This window comes from Melanerpes formicivorus, unplaced genomic scaffold (genome assembly GCF_026170545.1).
Source record: "Melanerpes formicivorus ecotype bairdi unplaced genomic scaffold, bMelFor1.0.p_v2 SCAF_46, whole genome shotgun sequence".
NCBI classification, from domain to species: Eukaryota; Metazoa; Chordata; class Aves; order Piciformes; family Picidae; genus Melanerpes; species Melanerpes formicivorus.
Window position 1 is genome coordinate 5,743 of NW_027142398.1, and position 16,051 is coordinate 21,793.

A 16,051-nucleotide genomic window follows, 5' to 3' on the forward strand; every position below is an offset into this window, starting at 1 on the left:
ACCTCTCAGAGATATAAGCCAGCCAGAGTGTGCTCAGAGACAGAAGGCTGGGAGCAGTCACAGCTGAGGAGAGGGAGGAAGCTCCAAGCCTGTGCTGGGCAGCTGCTTTCTGGTGGCTTGAGAGGCTGCTGGAGGGCAGAGGGGATGGAGGCAGGGGGGAAGGAGAAGAGGAGACCTTTCTCCATCCTGTTCAGAGGCTGCAGCTTCATGCTGGTGTATGAAGCTGGGGTGTGGGCAGCTCTGCAGGAGCTCTCCCCTGACATCCTGAAAGCTGCATCCAAGATCTATGGAGCATCCTCAGGATCAATCGTGGCCACCTTGGGGCTGTGTGGCTGTGACGCAGGTAAGGGCCAGGCGGAGAGGCGTGGGGGGGATTGGGGTTGGAAGGGACCTCAAAGCTCATCCAGCTCCAACCCCCCTGCCATGGGCAGGGACCCCTCCCAGCAGCCCAAGCTGCTCAAGGCCTCATCCAGCCTGGCCTTGGACAGCTGCTCCTGAGCTTTCACTGGTGTCACTGGTATCACTGGTGTCACTGGTATCACTGGTGTCACTGGTATCACTGGTCCTCTCCTGTGAGGACAGACTGCAGGAGTTGGGGCTGTTCAGTCTGGAGAAGAGAAGGCTCTGAGGTGACCTCATTGTGGCCTTCCAGGATCTGCAGGGGGCTGCAGGAAGGCTGGGGAGGGACTGCTCAGGATCTCAGGCAGTGCTAGGACTAGGGGGAATGGAATGAAGCTGGAGGTGGGGAGATTGAGGCTGGAGGGGAGGAGGAAGTTCTTCCCCAGGAGAGTGGTGAAGCCCTGGAATGGGTTGTGCAGGGAGGTGGTTGGGGCCCTGTCCCTGGAGGTGTTTAAGGCCAGGCTGGCTGAGGCTGTGGCCAGGCTGATCTAGTGTGGGGTGTCCCTGCCCATGGCAGGGGGGCTGGAACTAGATGATCCTTGTGGTCCCTTCCAACCCTGACTGATTCTATGATACTATGATCATGGCTGAGCCAAATATTCTTCTTTGCTCACCAGACCTTTCCCCACTGCCTGGGGCAGCAGTGATGGGGAAACAAGGAGCAAAACAAGAGGACACAGTCTCAGGCTGTGCCAGGGGAGGTTCAGGCTGGGGGTGATGAAGAAATTCTTCCCAGAAAGAGAGATTTGGCTCTTGGGATGTGCTGCCCAGGGAGGTGGTGGAGTCCCCATCCCTGGAAGTGTTTAGGAAGAGCCTGGATGAGGCCCTTGGTGCCATGGCTGAGTTGATCAGATGGTGCTGGGGGAGAGGTTGGACTTGGTGATCTCAAAGGTCTTTTCCAACCTGGTTAATTCTATTCTCTTCCTCTCCTCTCCTCTCCTCTCCTCTCCTCTCCTCTCCTCTCCTCTCCTCTCCTCTCCTCTCCTCTCCTCTCCTCTCCTCTCCTCTCCTCTCCTCTCCTCTCCTCTCCTCTCCTCTCCTCTCCTCTCCTCTCCTCTCCTCTCCTCTCCTCTCCTCTCCTCTCCTCTCCTCTCCTCTCCTCTCCTCTCCTCTCCTCTCCTCTCCTCTCCTCTCCTCTCCTCTCCTCTCCTCTCCTCTCCTCTCCTCTCCTCTCCTCTCCTCTCCTCTCCTCTCCTCTCCTCTCCTCTCCTCTCCTCTCCTCTCCTCTCCTCTCCTCTCCTCTCCTCTCCTCTCCTCTCCTCTCCTCTCCTCTCTTCCATTCCTCACACAGCCTCTTAGCCAAGGGGCTCCTGGTCCCAAATCATAGAATCATGGAATCCTAAAATGGGTTGGAAGGGAACTTGAAGACCATCCAGCTCCAACCCCCTGCCCTGGGCAGGGACACCTCCCCTCAGCACAGCTTGCTCAAGGCCTCATCCAGCCTGGTCCTGAGCATCTCCAAGCAGGGCACAGCCCCAGCCTCCCTGGGCAGCCTGTGCCAGGCTCTCCCCAGCCTCACTCTCAACAATTTCTTCCTCCTCTCCAGTCTCAATCTCCCCTCCTCAAGCTTCAATCCACTCTCCCTCATCCTGTCCCTCCCAGCCTTTGTCCTAAGTCCCTCCCCAGCTCTCCTGGAGCCCTTTCAGGTGCTGGAAGGCTGCTCTGAGGGGTGGGGGTCGAGGTGAAGGTGCCAAGCTCCTTCTGGGGGGCGCCCAGCACCGGGACAAGGAACAACAGTTACAAGCTGGCACCCAAGAGCTTCCACCTCACTGGGAGGAGAAAGTTCTTTGGTGTGAGGGTGCTGGAGGCCTGGAGCAGGCTGCCCAGAGAGCTTGTGGAGCCTTTCAAAGCCCTCCTGTGTGTGTGCCTGTGTGACCTGCCCTCGCTTTGCCTTAGATGAGCTGAAGCAGATCTTCCAGGACATCGTGAGCAGGTCCTACCTGCCCTTCATTGTGGGAGGAAAAGCCATGAGGCTCCTGCAGGAGTGTTTAAACAAACACCTGCCTCCCAATGCCCACCAGCTGGTGTCTGGGAAGCTGCACATCATCCTCACCCGCCTGCGGGACTGGCGCTGCGTCCTGGTGTCAGACTTCGCCTCCAGGGAGGACCTCATCCAGGTGAGGGCAGCCCCAGAGAGGGCACAAGCAGCAGGAGATGCCCTGGCCCTGCCCCTGCCCCTGCTCCTGCCCCTGCCCCTGCCCCTGCCCCTGCCCCTGCCCCTGCTCCTGCCCCTGCCCCTGCCCCTGCTCCTGCTCCTGCCCCTGCCCCTGCCCCTGCTCCTGCCCCTGCCCCTGCTCCTGCCCCTGCCCCTGCTCCTGCTCCTGCTCCTGCTCCTGCCCCTGCCCCTGCCCCTGCTCCTGCCCCTGCCCCTGCTCCTGCCCCTGCCCCTGCCCCTGCTCCTGCCCCTGCCCCTGCCCCTGCTCCTGCCCCTGCCCCTGCCCCTGCCCCTGCTCCTGCCCTTGCTCCTGCCCTTGCCCCTGCCCCTGCTCCTGCCCCTGCCCCTGCCCCTGCTCCTGCTCCTTCCCCTGCCCCTGCCCCTGTCCCTGTCCCTGCTCCTGCTCCTGCTCCTGCTCCTGCCCCTGCCCCTGCTCCTGCTCCTGCCCCTGCTCCTGCTCCTGCCCCTGCTCCTGCCCCTGTCCCTGTCCCTGTCCCTGCTCCTGCCCCTGCCCCTGCTCCTGTCCCTGTCCCTGTCCCTGCTCCTTCCCCTGTCCCTGCCCCTGCTCCTGCTCCTTCCCCTGCCCCTGCTCCTGCCCCTGTCCCTGTCCCTGTCCCTGCTCCTGCCCCTGCCCCTGCTCCTGCCCCTGCCCCTGCCCCTGCCCTATCCACAGCCCATGCCATGGTTTCTGTCCTTATCACCTTCTGAAGCTAGGCAGGGTCACAAGAAGAAATTAGCTCCAGGCTGAATTGCCAACACAGCCTGAGTGCAGGGAATGGAATCCCAGAGCTCCAGCATGGGGCAGGCTGGAAGGGAGCTCTGGAGCTCACCCACTCCAACCCCCCCTGCCCCAGCAGGGCTGCCCCAGCAGAGCTCAGCCACTCCAGCCCCTGCCCCAGCAGGGCTCCCCCAGCAGAGCTCAGCCACTCCAACCCCTGCCCCAGCAGGGCTCCCCCAGCAGAGCTCAGCCACTCCAACCCCTGCCCCAGCAGGGCTCCCCCAGCAGCTTGCCCAGGGGCACAGTGCCCAGGGGGGGTTGGAAGCTCTCCCTCCCAGCAGACTCCACAACCTCTCTGGGCAGCCTGCTCCAGGCTCCAGCAGCCTCACCCCAAACAACTTTCTCCTCCTGCTCAGCTCCAACCTCCTGCCTGACACTTTGTGCCCCTTGCCCCTTGGCCTGGCCCTGGGCACCACTCAGCAGAGCCTGGCCCCAGCCTCTTGCCCCCCACAGCTCCTTTAGCTCTTGCTGAGCATTGCTCAGCTGCCCTCTGGGGCTGCTCTGCTCCAGGCTCTCAGCCCCAGGGCTCTCAGCCTTTGCTGCTCCCAGAGCTGCTCCAGGCCCCCCAGCAGCTTCCCAGCCTCCCCTGGACTCTCTCCAGCACTTCTCTGTCCCTCCTGAGCTGGGGAGCCCAGAGCTGGCCCCAGGGCTCCAGCTGTGGCCTGGCTGGGGCAGAGCAGAGGGGCAGCAGCCCCTCCCCTGCCCTGCTGGCCACACTCTTCTCCATGCCCCCCAGGCCCCCATGGAGCTCCTTGGCCCTGAGGGCTCCTTGCTGGCTCCTGGGGACCTTGCTGGCCCCCAGCACTCCCAGCTGCTGCTCCTTGGAGCTGCTCTCCAGCAGGTCCCCCCTCAGCTGTGCTGCTGCAGGAGGTTGCTGCTCCCCAGGGGCAGTTCCCTGCCCTTGCCCTGGGTGAATTTGCATTTGCAGGTTACCTTCCTGTTGCTCCCAGCCTGGCTGTGGATGCTTTGTTCCACATCACTCAGTGGTGTCCAGCAGCCCAGCTCCAGGTCCCTGTTTGGGCATCCACAGCTGAGCCACCAGGGGCAAGAGGCTTCCATTGCTCTTTGCTCACCTCCACACTTTCCATCTCCCCCACAGGCCATCAGCTGCAGCTGCTTCATCCCTGTGTACTTTGGCTTCGTGCCTCCTACCTACCAGGGGGTGGTGAGTGGCTTTGTGCTCTTGAGGCTCTACCCCAGGTCGTGCCAGGGACCCATCCAGCCTGGCTCCTCTGGCCAGTGGTGGCACTGGGAATGGTTGCCCCTGGGTTTGCCACCAGTGCTGCCTGCTGCTGTGTCCACAGAGCTTCTGCAGGCAGCAGAACTGGAGCTAGGTGCCCTGCAGTGCAGCCATGACCTCCTCACAAGGTCACATCCTCACCTCTCAGGGGGCTCACAGGCCACAGGTTGCATTGGCTTGCAAGGGACCCTCCAAGGTCATCTTGTCCAAGCCTTCTGCAGTCAGCAGGGACACCTCCAACCAGTACCTGGGGGTAGTGATTGACAGCTGCCTGAACAGGAGCCAGCAGTGTGCCCAGGGGGCCAAGAAGGCCAAGGGCAGCCTGGCCTGCACAGGGAGCCTGTGGCCAGCAGGAGCAGGGAGCTCATCCTGCCCTGTGCTCAGCACTGCTGAGGCCACACCTGGAGTCCTGTGGCCAGCTCTGGGCTCCTCAGGTCAGGAAAGAGGTTGAGCTGCTGGAAGGTGTCCAGAGAAGGGCAACAAAGCTGGGGAGGGGTCTGGGGCACAGCCCTGGGAGGAGAGGCTGAGGGAGCTGGGGTTGCTTAGCCTGCAGAAGAGGAGGCTCAGGGGAGACCTTCTTGCTCTCTGCAACTCCCTGCAGGGACGCTGGAGCCAGGTGGGGGTTGGGCTCTTCTCCCAGGCAGGTACCCAGCAGCAGAACAAGAGGACACAGTCTCAAGCTGTGCCAGGGGAGGGTTAGGCTGGAGGTGAGGAGAAAGTTCTTCCTAGAGAGAGTTGTTAGCCCTTGGGATGTGCTGCCCAGGGAGGTGGTGGAATCCCCATCCCTGGAGGTGTTCAAGAGGGGATTGGCTGTGGCCCTTGGTTTAGTCAGTCAGGAGGTGCTGGGGGACAGCTTGGACTTGATGATCTTTGAGGTCTTTTCCAACCTTGTTGATTCTATGATTCTATGACCAGGCTGCCCAGGGCCACAGCCAGGCTGAACCTGACTGTCTCCAGGGCCAGGGTCTCCACCACCTCCCTGGGCAGCCTGCTCCAGCATTCCACCAGCACTGACATTTCCCCTCAACCCTTTTCTGCTGCTTTCCCCCCAGTTTCATTACTGAGACTTCTCTGGCAGGAAGGTGGGGCAGGGGGGATCTTAAAGGTCAATTCCATGATTCCATGACCTGGAGAACTTGGGACAAGGTCATTCCCTAGAAGGGAATCTCTGTAGCCTCAGCACCTCAGACTAGGCTGGGCCTAGGTGGGGAAAGAAACAGAACCACAGAAGGTCAGGGGTTGGAAGGGACCTCAAAGATCATTGTTCAGTCTGGAGAAGAGAAGGCTCCAAGGAGACCTCCTTGTGGCCTCCCAGGATCTGAAGGGAGCTCCAAGAAAGCTGGGGAGGGACTTTGGAGGGTGTCAGGGAGGGACAGGACTGGGGGGATGGAACAGAACTAGAAGTGGGGAGATGGAGATTGGCTGTGAGGAAGAAGTTGTTCCCCAGGAGGGTGGTGAGAGCCTGGCACAGGCTGCCCAGGGAGGTGGTGGCATCCTCATCCTCCTGCCTGGAGGTGTTTGCAGCCAGGCTGGAGGTGGCTGTGAGCAAGTTGCTGTGGTGTGAGGTGTCCCTGCCCATGGCAGGGGCTTGGGACTGGCTGATCCTTGAGCTCCCTCCCAGCCTTGCCAGCTCTGTGATCCTGTGCTGATGGAGCCCAGCCCCTCAGGCAGCTGCAGGCCTGGCTCAGCAGCCTGCCCAGAGGGCTGAGGGCTGCCTGGTTGCCCTCCCAGCACTACGTGGACGGAGAGCTGGGGATGTGGAGGGCCAGCTTCGTGTCGCGCTCCACCATCACCATCTCCGCCTTCGCCGGCGAGTACGACATCTGCCCCAGGGAGAGCCCTGCTGCCTTCCTCACCTTCCAGATCTCTGACTGCATCCTGCAGATCTCCAAAAGCAACTTCCGACGCCTGCTGCACATTTTCCAGCTCCCCTCGTGCCAGGTGAGCCCCCGGGGGGGATGGAACAGAACCAGAAGTGGGGAGGCTCAGATTGGATGGCAGGGAGAAGCTGGTCCCCAGGAGGGTGGTGAGAGCCTGGCCCAGGCTGCCCAGGGAGGTGGTGGAAGCCTCCTGCCTGGAGGTGTTTGCAGCCAGGCTGGAGGTGGCTCTGGACAACCTCATCTCTGGGGAGACCTAATTGTGGCCTTCCAGGAGCTGCAGAGGGCTCCAAGAAAGCTGGGGAGGGACTTTGGAGGGTGTCAGGGAGGGATAGGACTGGGGGGGCTGGAGCAGAACTAGAAGTGGGGAGATGGAGATTGGATGGCAGGGAGAAGTTGTTCCCCAGGAGGGTGGTGAGAGCCTGGCACAGGCTGCCCAGGGAGGTGGTGGAAGCCTCATCCTCCTGCCTGGAGATGTTTGCAGCCAGGCTGGAGGTGGCTGGGAGCAACCTGCTGTGGTGTGAGGTGTCCCTGCCCACGGCAGGGGCTTGGAGCTGGCTGAGCCTTGAGCTCCCTTCCAGCCCTGCCAGCTCTGTGATTCTCTGATACTCAGAGCCCCCAGGCCCCTCCTGGGGCTGCTCCCTCTGCCCTGACTCTCACCTCCCCCATGCAGCGTCTGGAGGAGATTTATGCCCATGGCTACCAGGACACACTCTCCTACTTGCAACGACTGGGTAAGGCACTGGGAGTGAAGAGCAGGTAGGTTGGGTGCTTCCCTTACAACCTTGGTGTGCTGACACAAGGTAAGAGCCATGGACACTGCCCCCAGAGGGACCAGGGCAGAGAGATGTCCCCCAGAGTTCTTTGATTCCCACCCTCTCTGCAGCCTCTCCTGAAGCTCCTTGCTCACAGCTTCCCCTCTGATCTTTCACAGGTTGGAAGGGAGCCTCAAACCTCATCTTGTCCAACCCCCCCTGCAGTCAGCAGGGACAGTTCAGGCTGCCCAGGGCCACACCAAGCCTGATCTTGAATGCCTCCAGGGATGGATCCTCAACCACCTCCCTGGGCACCCCCTTCGAGTGTGTTACCATTCCCACTGTGCAGAACTTCCTCCTGATGTCCAACCTAAACCTCCCCTGATCCAGTTTCAAACCATTGCCTCTCATCCTGTCCCCACAGCCCCTTCTGAACAGCTCCTCCCCAGCCTTCAGATATTGAAATGCAGCTCTGAGGTCTCCCTTGGAGCCTTCTCCTCTCCAGGCTGAGCAGCCCCAAGTCTCTCAGCCTGTCCTACAGGAGAGATGCTGCAGCTCACTGTCAGGTCACCTCCTCTGTGCCATGCTGGGCATGGCAGAGCTGTCCAGGGAGTGCTGATCCCCAGGACCTAGAGAGGAGAAGTGCAGACTCAGGTGCCCTGTGTGGTGCAAGACTCACAACCCCCTGGTGCAGCAAGGGTTTGGTGATCCCTGAGCCAGCAACCCAGCTCAGACCAGCCCTGCACTGTGGCCATCAGTCCAGCCAGCCCTGGGCCTGCCCTGGAGAGCTGGTGGCTGAGCCCCAGGCACTGAGAGTTGAATTCTCTGTTCCTCCCCCAGGCATGTTTGGTGTAAATTACCTCGAGGAGGACTTTGTGCTTTCCTTGACCAAGGGATCGAGCCCGAAGCCAGAGACAAGGCTGCTGCACTTCAGAGCCACAGGCCCTGAGGATGTCACCAAGGGGAACCTGGAGAGCACCAGGGCAGCAGATGGAGTGGAAGAGGAAGCCTCACAGCATCTCCTTCACCCTCAGAAAGGTAGAGGAGCAGCAGGTCCCTTACTACCTCTCTGTTCTTTACCTCTCTCACTGCCAGAAGAGGCTTTCTGAAGGCTCCAGCAGGGGAGAACTGCAGGAATGGGAGAGTGAAGCAAGCAGTGAAGGTGGAGCAGAAGTGCTGGAAGATGAAGACATGGCTGGGGGTCAGGAGGGCCAAGGTGCTCCAGGAAGCTGACAGCTTCTTAGTCTGCAGAGGAGTAAGAGGCTGCATGCAGAGGGTGGCAGCAGAGCCAGGGAGGTTCTCCTCCCCCTCTGCTCTGCCCCTGTGAGACCTCACCTGGAATATTGCATCCAGTTCTGGGCTGCCCAGCTCAGGAGGGACAGGGATCTGCTGGACAGAGTCCAAGGGAGGGCTACAAGGATGATTAAGGGATTGGAGACTGCCTGAGGAGGAGAGGCTGAGAGCCCTGGGGGTGGTTAGTGTGGAGAGGGGAAGGCTGAGAGGGATCTGATCAATGTCTATCAAGATCAGGAGGGAGGGGACAGGCTCTGCTCAGCTGCACCCTGGCATAAGACAAGAGGCAATGGATAGAAACTGCAGCACAGGAGGTTCCAGCTCAGCATGAGGAGGAACTTCTGCACTGTGAGGCTCCCAGAGCCCTGGAGCAGGCTGCACAGAGAGGTTGTGGAGTCTCCTGCTCTGGAGCCTTTCCAGCCCTGTCTGGATGTGTTCTGTGTGACCTGAGCTGGATTCTGTGCTCCTGCTCTGGCAGGGGGTTGGACTCAATGATGTCTGTGGGTCCCTTCCACCCCTGTGATCCTGTGAAGCTAAACAGGTGTTTGGAGCTGCAGCTAAGCAGATGGTTGGAGCTGCAGCTGAACAGATGGTTGGAGCTGCAGCTAAGCAGCTGGTTGGAGCTGCAGCTGAGCAGCTGGTTGGAGCTGCAGCTAAGCAGCTGGTTGGAGCTGCAGCTGAGCAGATGGTTGGAGCTGCAGCTGAGCAGCTGGTTGGAGGTGCAGCTAAGCAGATGGTTGGAGCTGCAGCTGAACAGATGGTTGGAGCTGCAGCTGAGCAGATGGTTGGAGCTGCAGCTAAGCAGATGGTTGGAGCTGCAGCTGAGCAGATGGTTGGAGCTGCAGCTGAACAGATGGTTAGAGGTGCAGCTAAGCAGATGGTTGGAGCTGCAGCTGAACAGATGGTTGAAGCTGCAGCTAAGCAGCTGGTTGGAGCTGCAGCTGAGCAGATGGTTAGAGGTGCAGCTAAGCAGCTGGTTGGAGCTGCAGCTGAACAGATGGTTGGAGCTGCAGCTGAACAGATGGTTGGAGCTGCAGCTGAGCAGATGGTTGGAGCTGCAGCTGAGCAGCTGGTTGGAGCTGCAGCTGAGCAGCTGGTTGGAGGTGCAGCTAAGCAGATGGTTGGAGCTGCAGCTAAGCAGATGGTTGGAGCTGCAGCTAAGCAGCTGGTTGGAGCTGCAGCTAAGCAGATGGTTGGAGCTGCAGCTGAACAGATGGTTGGAGCTGCAGCTAAGCAGATGGTTGGAGCTGCAGCTGAGCAGATGGTTGGAGCTGCAGCTAAGCAGATGGTTGGAGCTGCAGCTGAGCAGATGGTTGGAGCTGCAGCTGAACAGATGGTTGGAGCTGCAGCTAAGCAGCTGGTTGGAGCTGCAGCTGAACAGATGGTTAGAGGTGCAGCTAAGCAGCTGGTTGGAGCTGCAGCTAAGCAGCTGGTTGGAGCTGCAGCTGAACAGATGGTTGGAGCTGCAGCTGAGCAGCTGGTTGGAGCTGCAGCTGAACAGATGGTTGGAGCTGCAGCTAAGCAGCTGGGTGGAGCTGCAGCTGGACAGATGGTTGGAGCTGCAGCTGAGCAGCTGGGTGGAGCTGCAGCTGGACAGATGGTTGGAGCTGCAGCTAAGCAGCTGGGTGGAGCTGCAGCTAAGCAGCTGGTTGGAGCTGCAGCTGAGCAGATGGTTGGAGCTGCAGCTGAGCAGCTGGGTGGAGCTGCAGCTGGACAGATGGTTGGAGCTGCAGCTGAGCAGCTGGGTGGAGCTGCAGCTGGACAGATGGTTGGAGCTGCAGCTGAGCAGATGGTTGGAGCTGCAGCTAAGCAGCTGGGTGGAGCTGCAGCTGGACAGATGGTTGGAGCTGCAGCTAAGCAGCTGGGTGGAGCTGCAGCTGGACAGATGGTTGGAGCTGCAGCTAAGCAGCTGGGTGGAGCTGCAGCTGGACAGATGGTTGGAGCTGCAGCTGAACAGATGGCTGGAGCTGCAGCTGAGCAGATGGTTGGAGCTGCAGCTAAGCAGCTGGGTGGAGCTGCAGCTGGACAGATGGTTGGAGCTGCAGCTAAGCAGCTGGGTGGAGCTGCAGCTGGACAGATGGTTGGAGCTGCAGCTGAACAGATGGCTGGAGCTGCAGCTGAGCAGATGGTTGGAGCTGCAGCTAAGCAGCTGGGTGGAGCTGCAGCTAAGCAGCTGGTTGGAGCTGCAGCTGAGCAGATGGTTGGAGCTGCAGCTGAGCAGCTGGGTGGAGCTGCAGCTGGACAGATGGTTGGAGCTGCAGCTGAGCAGCTGGGTGGAGCTGCAGCTGGACAGATGGTTGGAGCTGCAGCTAAGCAGCTGGGTGGAGCTGCAGCTGGACAGATGGTTGGAGCTGCAGCTAAGCAGCTGGGTGGAGCTGCAGCTGGACAGATGGTTGGAGCTGCAGCTGAACAGATGGCTGGAGCTGCAGCTGAGCAGATGGTTGGAGCTGCAGCTAAGCAGCTGGTTGGAGCTGCAGCTGGACAGATGGTTGGAGCTGCAGCTAAGCAGATGGTTGGAGCTGCAGCTGAACAGATGGTTGGAGCTGCAGCTGGACAGATGGTTGGAGCTGCAGCTGAACAGATGGTTGGAGCTGCAGCTAAGCAGCTGGTTGGAGCTGCAGCTGAGCAGATGGTTGGAGCTGCAGCTAAGCAGATGGTTGGAGCTGCAGCTGAACAGATGGTTGGAGCTGCAGCTGAACAGCTGGTTGGAGCTGCAGCTGAACAGATGGTTGGAGCTGCAGCTAAGCAGCTGGTTGGAGCTGCAGCTGAGCAGCTGGTTGGAGCTGCAGCTAAGCAGATGGTTGGAGCTGCAGCTAAGCAGATGGTTGGAGCTGCAGCTGAACAGATGGTTGGAGGTGCAGCTAAGCAGATGGTTGGAGCTGCTGCTGAACAGATGGTTAGAGGTGCAGCTAAGCAGATGTTTGGAGCTGCTGCTGAACAGATGGTTAGAGGTGCAGCTAAGCAGATGGTTGGAGCTGCAGCTAAGCAGATGGTTGGAGCTGCAGCTGAACAGATGGTTGAAGCTGCAGCTAAGCAGCTGGTTGGAGCTGCAGCTGAGCAGATGGTTAGAGGTGCAGCTAAGCAGCTGGTTGGAGCTGCAGCTGAACAGATGGTTGGAGCTGCAGCTAAGCAGATGGTTGGAGCTGCAGCTAAGCAGATGGTTGGAGCTGCAGCTGAGCAGCTGGTTGGAGCTGCAGCTGAGCAGATGGTTGGAGCTGCAGCTGAACAGATGGTTGGAGCTGTACCTAAGCAGATGGATAGAGATGCAGCTGAACAGCTGGTTGGAGCTGCAGCTAAGCAGCTGGTTTGAGCTGCAGCTAAATCTCTTCCCTGTCCTTTGGGGTTGTTTCAGCAACACAAGGCAAGCTGCATCCCCAAAGTTCTCCTTTTCTCCAATCCTCTCCAAAATAGAATCATAGAATCAATCAGCTTGGAAAAGACCTCAGAGATCACCAAGTCCAACCTATCCCCCAGCACCTCCTGACAACTAAACCATGGCTCCAAGGGCCTCATCCAGGCTCTTCCAAACACCTCCAGGGATGGGGACTCCACCACCTCCCTGGGCAGCACATCCCCAGGGCCAATCTCTCTTGCTGGGAAGAACTTTCTCCTCACCTCCAGCCTAAACCTCCCCTGGCACAGCTGGAGACTGTGTCCTCTTGTTCTGCTGCTGCTTGCCTGGGAGAAGAGCCCAACCTCTTCCTGGCTCCAACCTCCCTTCAGGGAGTTGCAGAGAGCAAGAAGGTCTCCCCTGAGCCTCCTCTTCTGCAGGCTAAGCAACCCCAGCTCCCTCAGCCTCTCCTCCCAGGTCTGTGCCCCAGACCCCTCCCCAGCTTTGTTGCCCTTCTCTGGACACCCTCCAGTCTCTCAATGTCCTTCTTAAATTCCCTCTCCCTTTCCAGCTGGGATGTGGAACACCAGAGACCCCTCAGCATCCCAGAGGGAAGTGTCTGCTCCTAGTGGAAGCCAAAGAAGCACCCAGTGGCATGCAGCTTTTCCTGCCTTGCTGTTGCTATTCCTTCTCTTCCTCTTGCTACATCTCTCACCCTTGCAAGTGCCTCTCAGCTTAGGAGCAGTGCTGCAGCTCTGCCATCCCAGTGGTGGTTTTTCAGGTGTTGAGTGAAATAAAAAAAGTGAGGAAAGAAGGACAAACAAACAAAAATAAAGGCCCAAATCTTGCTGTGCTCCAGCTAGGAGGGGAAGACCAGAGAGAAAGGGCTGGGAGCAGGATCCCTGCTTTTGCTCTGCTCTGCTCAGACCTCACCTCCAAGCCTGCCTCCAGTGCTGCTGTCCCCAGCATGAGAAGGACTCAGAGCTGCAGGAGTGAGGCCAGAGGAGGCCACAAAGATGCTCCAAGGGCTCTGCTGTGAGCACAGGCTGAGGGAGCTGGGGGGGTTCAGCCTGGAGAGGAGAAGGCTCCAGAGGGACCTCAGAGCTGCCTGGCAGCACCTGAAGGGATCCTGCAGGAAGGCTGCAGAGAGACTTTCCATGAGGGTGTCTGGAGCCAGGCCAAGGGGGAAGGGTTTGAAACTGAGGCAGAGCAGGGTTGGAGTGGAGCTGAGGAAGAAGTTCTTCAGCCTGAGGGTGGTGAGACTCTGGCACAGGCTGCCCAGGGAGGCTGTGGCTGCCTCCTCCCTGGAAGTGTCCAAGGCCAGGCTGGATGAAGCCTCAAGCAGCCTGGGCTGGTGAGAGGTGTCCATGCCCATGGCAGGGGGTTGGAGCTGGCTGAGCTTTAAGGTCCCTTCCAACTAAAACCTTTCTACAAATCCCTGATTCTATTAAGTTGTTACTCCAGAGAGCAGCCAAGAGGTAGAGCAGGGCAGTCAGCCTCCAAGGAAGAGTCACAGCACCACAGCATCACCAAGGCTGGAAGAGACCTCAAAGCTCATCAAGTCCAAGATGTCACCACAGACCTCATGACAAACCCATGGCTCCAAGAGCCACATCCAATCCCCTCTGGAACACCTCCAGGGATGGGGACTCCACCACCTCCCTGGGCAGCACATCCCAATGGCTAACAACTCTCTCTGGGAAGAACTTTCTCCTCTCCTCCAGCCTCATCTTCCCCTGGCACAGCTAGTCCTGATGGCCTGGGCCAGGCAAAGGCTGCTCTGTGTTTAGCTGCACACTGCTGGTGCCTGATGAGCAGAGCACAAACCTCTGTGCAACCCACACTAATGCCAGAGCACCCCCAGAGGAGTTCTGCTGCCTGCCCAGGCTGGCTCAGCAGGTTCATCCCAAGGCTTTGCCTCTTTCCCCATGTGCCCACCAGGGCAGTTGCACAAGAAGTTGCCTCCTCCTCAGTATTTAGACCAGAGGCAGAGTCTGGCCTGAAGCAACTGCAGCCAGCAGCCTGAGCCCCAGCCTGGGCTGGACAAGTTATCACTGGGCTGGGCTGCAGGATCACAGCCCAGGACAACCCTTCCCCCAAGACCTGCAGTGGGATCTAGCTTTAGAGCAGGCTCCTGCTGGCCTGGGCTGTCTCCAAGCTCTCATCCCTGCAGCTCAGGGCTTCCCAGCTCTGCTGAGCTCAGTGCAGACCAGGGCAGTGCTGTGAGTGCAGTGCTTTAAGGACATCCAAACCTGCTTATCCTGTTGCTCTCTAGGCAGCAGGAGGGAGGGAAGCAGCTCCCACGGGCAGTTTGTCACAGCAGAGCTGCCAGGGGTGTCTGTCAGGTTGAGCAATGTGGTTTTACTCCTTTTTAGGGCCATGCCAGCCACAGAAGGGCAGCTCTGCCCCAGCTGGCCCCAGCTCATGCTGGCAAGAGAGAAGGAGCAACCTGCACCTCAGCCTGGAGCCAGCCTCCAAGCTGCACTGAGGAGCACCCTGTGCAGCAGTGCCACCAGCAAAGCCTTCCCCCCCGACCCTCCTCCTCCTGCTCCCCTCCACACCTCAGCTGACTCCTGCCACCCACCTTCAAAGGAGACACTTTGGACCAGGCTGCCCAGAGCAGCTGGGGCTGCTCCCTCCCTGGAAGTGTTGGAATCCAGGTTGGATGAAGGCTTGAGCTACCTGGGCTGCTGGGAGGAGGCCCTGCCCACAGCAGGGTGGTTGGAACTGGGAGGTCTTCAAGGTCCTTTCCAACCCAACCCATCCTCTGGTTCCTGGATGGTCTTCAAGGTCCCTTCCAACCCAACCCATCCTCTGGATCCTGGATGGTCTTCAAGCTCCCTTCCAACCCAACCCATCCTGTGGATCCTGGGTGGTCTTCAAGGTCCCTTCCAACCCAACCCATCCATCCTGTGGATCCTGGGTGGTCTTCAAGGACCCTTCCAACCCAACCCATCCTCTGGTTCTTGGATGGTCTTCAAGGTCCCTTCCAACCCAACCCATCCTCAGGTTCCTGGATGGTCTTCAAGGTCCCTTCCAACCCAACCCATCCTGTGGATCCTGGGTGGTCTTCAAGGACCCTTCCAACCCAACCCATCCTCTGGTCCCTGGATGGTCTTCAAGCTCCCTTCCAACCCAACCCATCCTCTGGTTCCTGGATGGTCTTCAAGGACCCTTCCAACCCAACCCATCCTCTGGTTCTTGGATGGTCTTCAAGGTCCCTTCCAACCCAACCCATCCTCTGGTTCCTGGATGGTCTTCAAGGTCCCTTCCAACCCAACCCATTCATCCTGTAGATCCTGGATGGTCTTCAAGGTCCCTTCCAACCCAACCCATCCTCTGGTTCCTGGATGGTCTTCAAGGTCCCTTCCAACCCAACCCATCCTCTGGTTCCTGGATGGTCTTCAAGGTCCCTTCCAACCCAACCCATTCATCCTGTAGATCCTGGATGGTCTTCAAGCTCCCTTCCAACCCAACCCATCCTCTGGTCCCTGGATGGTCTTCAAGCTCCCTTCCAACCCAACCCATCCTCTGGTTCCTGGATTGTCTTCAAGCTCCCTTCCAACCCAACCCATCCTCTGGTTCCTGGATGGTCTTCAAGGTCCCTTCCAACCCAACCCCTCCTGTGGTTCCATGATGTGAGGATGAAGAGAGGATCTGGTTTGAACTGGGTGCAGCTGGGTTTCCCAGCTTGCCTCCCTAAGGGATGGAGCAAGCTCCTGCTTGGTCTCTGCCTCCTCTGCCACCAGCTCCAAGCTCCTGCCAAGCAGACAGCTCTGGGGGTGCCTGCTTGAAAAGGTTAATAAAGCCAAAGCCAAAAAGATACTTGAGTGCTGAGTCCTGAAATACTTAGATCCCAGCAGATCTCTTCAGGTTTGGAGCACCTGACAGGCTGCAGACCTGGGCCCAGGAGGTTCAACAAGCCCAAGGGCAAGGTCCTGCAGCTGGGGCAGGGCAATCCCAGGCACTGCTATAGACTGGGCAGGGAATGGCTGGAGAGCAGCCCTGGAGGAAAGGCCTTGGAGGTGCTGGGGGAGGAGAAGCTCAGCAGGAGCCAGCAGTGAGCACTGGCAGCCCAGAGAGCCAAGCAGAGCCTGGGCTGCAGCAAGAGAAGTGTGGCCAGCAGGGCAGGGAGGGGATTCTGCCCCTCTGCTCCACTCTGCTGAGCCCACAGCTGGAGCTCTGGGGCCAGCTCTGGAGCCTCTGTGCCAGGAAGGCTCTGG

At 59.3% G+C, this 16,051-nt stretch overlaps 1 protein-coding gene across 4 annotated transcripts in view; it reads left to right on the forward strand.

Moving 5' to 3' along the window:
- The window catches only part of LOC137451746 (omega-hydroxyceramide transacylase-like), a 23,362-nt gene continuing 7,311 nt past the window's right edge, over positions 1-16,051 (forward strand). The window contains exons 1-7 of one of the 4 annotated variants that reach the window (XM_068159452.1): positions 1-343; positions 2,296-2,516; positions 4,432-4,497; positions 6,304-6,513; positions 7,123-7,183; positions 8,045-8,242; positions 12,400-14,197. In XM_068159452.1, the coding sequence (XP_068015553.1) occupies positions 145-343; positions 2,296-2,516; positions 4,432-4,497; positions 6,304-6,513; positions 7,123-7,183; positions 8,045-8,242; positions 12,400-12,620 (1,176 nt within the window). In that variant the 5' untranslated portion in view covers positions 1-144 and the 3' untranslated portion in view covers positions 12,621-14,197. The other 3 variants (XM_068159454.1, XM_068159453.1, XM_068159451.1) reach the window with 3 other exon arrangements.